The sequence below is a fragment of the Rhincodon typus genome, chromosome 9, assembly GCF_021869965.1.
Source record: "Rhincodon typus isolate 14 chromosome 9, sRhiTyp1.1, whole genome shotgun sequence".
In the NCBI taxonomy this organism is placed as follows: domain Eukaryota; kingdom Metazoa; phylum Chordata; class Chondrichthyes; order Orectolobiformes; family Rhincodontidae; genus Rhincodon; species Rhincodon typus.
Genome location: NC_063340.1, coordinates 76,098,702 through 76,106,269, shown reverse-complemented (window position 1 = coordinate 76,106,269; position 7,568 = coordinate 76,098,702). Strand labels below are relative to the sequence as shown.

The following is a 7,568-nucleotide window of genomic DNA, read 5'->3' as shown; positions in this document are numbered from 1 at the left end:
GAAGGAGGGAAGAGCGGCGGGGAGGGCAAGAAGGAGCGGGGCAAGCGAAGGAGAGAGAAGAGAGAGAGAGAGAGAGAGAGAGAGAGAGCGCGCGCGTGGGGGGGCACAATGGAGAAGGCACAAACAGCATGGAGGTGAGAGACCACGATGGAGGCAGCACAAGCAATGGGGCAGGTGTAGGCAAGATAGAGAGAGCAAGCAATAGAGGAGGCAAGAGCACGCACGACAGGAAACAGGAGAGGAAGACGGAAAAAGTGCAAGGGATTGGGAGAAAGAAAGTTGGAGCAAGCATGGGGGCCGGGGTGGTACCGCATAGCAAAAGAAGTTCTAGAGAAGATGCAAGATAAAGTATTTAAAATGTGAATGTTGAGGGAAGAAAAAAAGCATGAATGATGGTTAAAAGGCTTCCATGGGGCAGGAATGTTGAGAGTTGGCATTTTTAATCATGACATGCCAAAAACCAGTGACCTTGAGCTGGAGAAGGCGTGTGATATGGGTGCATCTATACACATCTCCATACAATCACAACATGAGAACTAGTTTTTATTGCAACATTTCAAACACTTATACAAATGCTTAGTACAGAAGAACATCGGATTACAGTTTTTGAGTAAACATTTCAGTTTTTTGCTTCCTACCTGCCAAGATATCCTGAATCATGCAGGTCAAAGAATATTGGGCCCATGCTCCACCCCAGGAGATGTCTCCCCTGTTGAAGTCTGTTCCCACCAGTAGAAGGAGAAGTCTTTCAAGTTGCTGCTCATTAACAATTTCACAAAGATGAATTGTTGGCCTTGTAGCATTTGCTATACGTGCCAAAACCTGCCAAGAAAGTCAAGAAGTTTACTTGTTGCCACCGCTCCAGCCCACAACAAACAGCAGAATCTCTGAACCAGTCCATCCACACATGACAAGTACATTACTTCAGATTTTTTTTTTAACAAGTTGAGTCTTGAATCAAAGAAATGAACTCACTTAAACTAGTAAAGTGCTTATGAAGAACAACTTATTTGAAAGCTGTGACTGGCTCTGCTGTTCTTTAGTTCTTTGCCCCAGCCCTTAGAGAGAGATTTTGCCAGATAAAGGGAAAATAAATCATACTAGACCTATAAACAACTTACTGATTTCTAAAATTTGATGATTCGGCCTTCCCTCTGTTGATCTACTAAAGCCAGCTTAACTTAATAGAACTCAAAGTACTGCTGTTTCTTTTTCTAAAAGACCACATACACCACATGCCAGACAGAGGGGAAACAGAAGATATGGGAGAGGCAGGGCTGATAAGACTGCGGGGAGAGGCCAGAGGATGGGGCAAATATAGTCCACAAATAGGAAAAAAAAGCAACAAAAGAACATGGAGATGAGCAAGACCCTGCAGAGGGGTGGGAAGTAAACAATTTTAAATCTTTCAATAAACAAGTAGTGTACTCAATGATACTACTATTGCAATGAACACCGTCAATTTGATAATTTAAGACAGTAAAGGTAAAGTCGCCATAGTCCCAGATGACCATAAGGTTGTTCTCTCATTAGAGAGAGATGACTGATGGTGGTTTAACCTGAAGGTCACCACACCTCAGGCAAGAAAAGAGATCGAGCTGTAGAGTCCTTCATGGTAGCCTCAGCTGATGCGGAAAGTGAACCCACACTGCTGGTATCATTCTACAGTGCAAACCAGCCATCCAGCCAACTGAGCTAACTGATTCCCTTTTAGGCTAAAAGTTTGTTTATATTTTAACTGTTAGAGACAAACATGCAAACAATTGCTAAGCAGCATCATTTATCTGCAAATCTATTTATAATGGCTGTCTGCATTCAGATGTGTATCAGATATTTATTTTTAGAAGTATTTGTTGTGAATATATGCTTGTTATCTGGTGCCACTTTAAATACTGAGGGATCTGAAATGAATGTTTTCCCTTTGTATTTAAATTTAATGAAGCAATGATAATTATTGGGTGCAAGTCTAACATATTTGCATAAATACAGAATGTAATTTTACTTTGAGCCGGTGGTGGGAGACAAGAGAAGACAGAGGGAATTTGATCATTGCCACAAGATAAAGATCACTGAGCAGAAACTCTAGTCATTTTTTCCTTCTTAGCAGATTAAAAGTGAAAATAGAGAATGTCGCCCACACAGTCATAGAAGTTCACGTTTAAATGTGAATTTTCAAATATCAAGTACACAGATCTCAGATGTGCTTTTTACATAGATGTTTTTCATTGTGCCAAATATGTATATTAGCATAACTTGAACACCTTGAACGTCACACAAATACTTAGGCAAATGTTTCCTATACCCACTCAATGTTGTCTCAGTTCTTGTACTACTTTGGGTTGCAGGAATGAATAAAAAGATTGTGGAATAAAGAAAACAAATTATAGTCTGTGGATTGCCTTCTTTGCACACATCAGTTGGAGCTTAAAGCCTTAAAACTGCTTAACTGACAGAGGTTAGTGGCGAAACTGTTACTAGCATTTTCTTAAAAACGTTCAAAAATTTAAAATTGCAAAGAAACTGAGCAACAGGAATGGTGCAACCACATTTAAAAGGGGGAATGGACAAAGCCAGAGGCAGGTACCAGCTAGCCTCAAGACAATTTAGGAAAATGGCTCAGATAATAAACAGAGCCAGAAGAAACTGTGGGAGGGTTGTCTGAAGAATGTGTACATGTGGCAATTTGAGTTAAAATGTGCGGGGGAAGAAACAGAATTCAAAAAAGAACTCAACTTTTAAATTCCCTGGAGATTGGCAAATAGATGTTATCCAAAACATTAGAAAGGTACGAAGAAAGAACAGGTAAATGGTAAGAAAAAAAGCCTCTGACAGAGCAACCAGTTAGAAGTAGGGCACAATGGGCCAAGGGGACTCCTTCTATGTAGGTATTTCTAAGATGCTATCGCAATTTACCAAAAATATTTCCCACATTCAAATGTGCAAAATATTATCATCAGCCTATAATTCCTCAAACTAAAAAGCTCCAATCGAATACAATGATTCCCATCACCAAAGGGGCAGCATCTAAATTGGGTCTACAAACATAGTGACTACATATTTTTCTAGGCAAAAGTAACCTCCCTTCTAATGTCTATTTTACTCTCGAGTTTTCCCCAATACAGTAGAGAGAAATCACCTCTTCCAATCAAATTCCACAATGAAACTTCAATTTCAAAAGTGTCTATTTTGAAATTCCACAACCTTTCAACAGAATCCTAATATAGTTGAAACATTATTGTCTTTCATAAATCTCAGTGATTGACCAACGCCTGTGACTTCTCCTTCATTCCAGAAACTGTTTAAAGAGATTGTTTGAACGCTTGGTAACTGCAGACACACACACTCAAATTCTCTCTCACTTCTATGAAAAGCCTTCTCTGGACAAAGTTGTTATAACATCACCAGTAGAATCTTGTTTCTCTGGAGTCTATTTAACTAGTCATCCAACTAGGCCTCAGGGGGCCCCAACTCATTCAGCACGTTGCATAAACTTTCCAAAATCCAAGTTTTCAGTATTACTCGAGACCACACCACCCAGCCCAAGCTGATATATTAACATCAAATGATAGCATCAGCACTGGGAAAACAATACCTTTATATTTTAAAATACCACATTGTATCTACCATTTTATACAAGTTAGGCCAATATTCACCATTTTTATGAAACATTTGGATTTTTATAGAACAGTTATTAGATTTCCTTTTATATTTAATGTCTGTTACATTTTAGCTTTTTTCATTAGATTGTTTGGTTTCAAGTCAGCAAAACTTGAGAAAGTTTAAGTTCCAAACAAAGCTAATGGAAACAGGAGTTTATTTCATCAGAAAAGAAAGGTGGAGAAATTTGGAGAGATGTTCAAAATTAATTTTTGTTTTCGATCGAGGTAAAACTTACTCCACTAGGCAGTAAATTGATAACTCGAGGGCATAGTCTAAAACAACAAAAGAACCAAGAAAGAGTTCAGGAGAATGTTTTAAATGTACAGGAGAACTAGAAGGGAAATGATAAACATCTGAAAAAAGAAAAATCAAGAAAAATGGGACTAAATGATCAACTCTTTTGAGACAATTAATCAAATGGACTCCTGTGTGTAAAGTATGATAATCTGTTTTATTCTGATTACTTTTAAGTGCTACTATTAGCTTATATAGCAAAGTGCAGATTTTAAACTTACCTTTGAGAAAGGTGCGGTAAACTGTAGGTTTAAGAAAGTTCATGAAGCATAAATTAATGGAATACCAGTTCTATACTCCAAAGGCATTTCTTTAGTCATCCTCATTGTTTACTCACCTTGCAGACAAAGAGCAGTAAATCTGCATGACAGGTAAAATCCATGGAAAGAAGAAAAAGTGCAAGCTTCTGAACCACAGCAATGCAGCGATCATGGGACAAAGTAAACGGAAGGGGTTCCACTTCTGGGGAGTCTTTTGTTGAAGACGATTCTGAATCTAAAGTAGTGCGAGGCCACTCTGCAGTCCGGCGCAAACGAATGAGGTCTTTGAAATGCTAGTATGGGGTTGATATTAAGATGAAATTTAATAAACTTTTCAATTAAATCCATGTTACTGAATTTACATGCATGCAACTGAGGTTATAGAAATAAGAGACAAAAATCTGAAATTGTCTGCATTGAGAAAGATGAAAAAAAAGGGATACAATTTCCACAATAAATTAGAAATTAAACTGGCCTGAGCAACATCTTAGTTAGCAGTAGACCCATTGGTAAAGCAAAGTTCTAGCTATATAAATAATAAAATGAAAAGTTCAATTTTCTCTCATCCTTTTTCTTCTCTCCTAATCCCATATCCATAGTCCCATTCCCATTAAATTGCTCTTAATCCAAATTTCCTTCCTGGCCCACAGAAAAAAAACAATACCTTAACTGGTTTCCTCACCTCAGACATTCCCCTACTCCAATCTCACACTTCAAGAACCCATTCTTGAACCTTCTGCCCTTGTATGTCAGTTCCCTATCCTCTTCAAGATCCCTGAACACTTACTGTACACACTTTCCTTTTTAAAGCATTCATTGCTCATCCTTCCTTGAATTCCATGTTTGAACTTCATCAGTCAGATTTCCACTTGTGATAGCACTGAAGTAGCCCTAAACCAAAGTTACACCCAAAATGACTACTGCATTATCCATCCTTGTCCTTACTGTAGACTTCCCACACAGTCAAACACATCATTCTCTCCACTGTCTCGTCGCTGTCCAATTCAGTGAACTGCCTTGTTATTCGAAATCACCCTCACTTTTTTGAATTTTAGCCAGATTAGCATTACCTTCAGAGCATCCGAATGGTCGAACCTGATCCCTTCACCTCTTGCTCACTGCACGCCAATTCTTGGCAACACCGCCCGCACCCATGGGCTAGCAGCGACTTGGACTCTCCTGTCACCCAGTTTTTTTCTGTCTTCTATCACTCTTGAACTACTGAAATATTTGTCAGATATCCAGACTTGAATGAGTTAGAATTAAAACATTGTGAAGACTAAAGCCATCACCTTCAGCCCATGCCACAAATTCCACGCTCTTGCTGACTCTATGTATTTCCTTTACCAAGTCAAGCTAAAGCAGAATTTTAGCAACCTCGGGGTCCAATTCAATCCCATTATTCTCTCTATCACTTCACCAATCCACCCCTACCATTGCCATGAGTCAATCTCCTAAGGTCACCCCCAAGCTCGACAACAATCACCTCCAAACTCAATAACAGCCTGCTTCCCAACCTCATCCCACCATTCACATTCCTTCACATCAAATCCCACTCAAGTGATCATCCCTGGTGGCCCTTGTTGAGCTACATTAGCCAACATCCTCCCGGCATCTAAAATGCAAAATTTTCTTCCTTGTGTATGATTCCCTTTCTTGGACTCAGCCCTCCAAACTGCTAGCTCTCTCAAATCACACAACAGTCTTCTTCTTGAGTTCTCTACTCCTCTAACTCAGACACCTTGTGCATCCTCTACTCCGCAATTGGCTGTCACGCCATTAGCAGACTGGACCTTGGACTCTGGAATACTACCGCTAAAAATTAACCTCACCCCAACTCTCTGCTACTTAAAACAGAACTCTCTGACAAGGCTTTGATTCACTTTACCTAATATGGCTTCCTTTGGCTCATCTTCCTTCTTTTTGGATTACACTTCTATAAACCACATGTGACAGTTTTTGTGCTATATAAAATGCAACCTGTTGCAAAAATAAATTGTCCTGTGCTGGACCAACAATACAGCAACCATTTTAAACACTTAAGCTATAGAACAAAACAGACGTCATACCTTTGACGTAGCTTGCTTTAGCTTTGCCTGTTCTACCAAAAGTTTATATGAAGATCCTTTGCTGCTCTGGATCTTCTCTTTTTCTATTTGCTCAACTAATGCCTTTTGTTTTGCTTTTAACAAATTGAGTTGCTGCAAAAAAGGTTAAGTCAAAAGTCAGTTTGATGTGCACACACACCCCAAAACACACAAACCACTGATCAGTTTTTAATTTAAAGCTTAATGTATTCTAAACTTCTCCCATCTCTTCCCCTCCGAGGTTGCTCCTCTGACATTTATTTTATCCCATTAACACACACTAAAACTTGGCAAGTACTTACAGGCAATCTTCTCAAAGATTTCTGCAAATGCATCTCTTGATGCAGCCATAAGCATGCCTGTAATAACTATTCTACTGACTGTCCCTCCCTGGGAATGAGTATCTGATTACCAGCCAGTGAAAATCAGGAACTCACATGGGCAGAAACAGGTGAAAAACTATATGCAAACACTTGGCACAACACATCAGAGGTACCCATTTGAAATAAGTCTGATTACATTGTTATTTCACAGCCCAACCTTCTTAAAAGATCAACCTTCTTAAGCAAACATTTTCCTAAATCACACTAACTGGCAGAAAAATACTCTTCTTTCTCCCAAGTACAGCAAATTTAGAGTGACCCCATATATCATCTACGTATGCTGCAATTGGTGCCTTAGCAATTTTGATTTTGAGAACCAAAAAATACTATGATAGCTTTAACACTTGCCAAAGTACTAGATTACTAAGCAGAGCACAAAATTTAAACAAAGTTCACATACAGACAACTGATTAAGTAATACCTGCTTATGGTGTATGAGTTGCTTCCGAATTTTTCTTGAATATAATCGATCAAGACTGCTGCTGCCTTTGGTAGTTTTGCCTGAACCCTGTGACTGAAGATTGTTATTGATGAAGCTCCACTGGTTTCCTAGAATGGATAGGAAACTCCAGAACTTTAATACACTCTAAACCCAAGCAAAGTTTACCTCAGAATTCAAAACATTCAACATTGGGCTAAATTGCATTATTCCATCTGGTCTACTGGCACAATGCATTTATACACTGCTTCTGCACTGCACCGCACCACAGAAGGACACAAAAATACTGCTTTGTCCTATCAATAACTACCATAAGCTTTATATTACAGCTGCACAGAGGCAAACCAATCTGCAGTGTGTAATTAACTGACTATTCAAAATACCAGCAAATGCAATACAGATCATTTGGCTCAGAGATAGTAGGAACTGCAGATGCTGGAGAATC

At 39.0% G+C, this 7,568-nt stretch overlaps 1 protein-coding gene across 1 annotated transcript in view; it reads right to left on the bottom strand.

The window, feature by feature from the left end:
* The window catches only part of birc6 (baculoviral IAP repeat containing 6), a 97,262-nt gene that overhangs the window by 70,396 nt on the left and 19,298 nt on the right, over window positions 1-7,568 (bottom strand). Inside the window, exons 12-15 of the mRNA XM_048601458.1 lie at window positions 7,106-7,233; window positions 6,284-6,415; window positions 4,292-4,507; window positions 639-822 (exon numbers count right to left, since the gene is read on the bottom strand). Of these exons, the coding sequence (XP_048457415.1) occupies window positions 639-822; window positions 4,292-4,507; window positions 6,284-6,415; window positions 7,106-7,233 (660 nt within the window). The remainder of the gene's footprint in view (window positions 1-638; window positions 823-4,291; window positions 4,508-6,283; window positions 6,416-7,105; window positions 7,234-7,568) is intronic.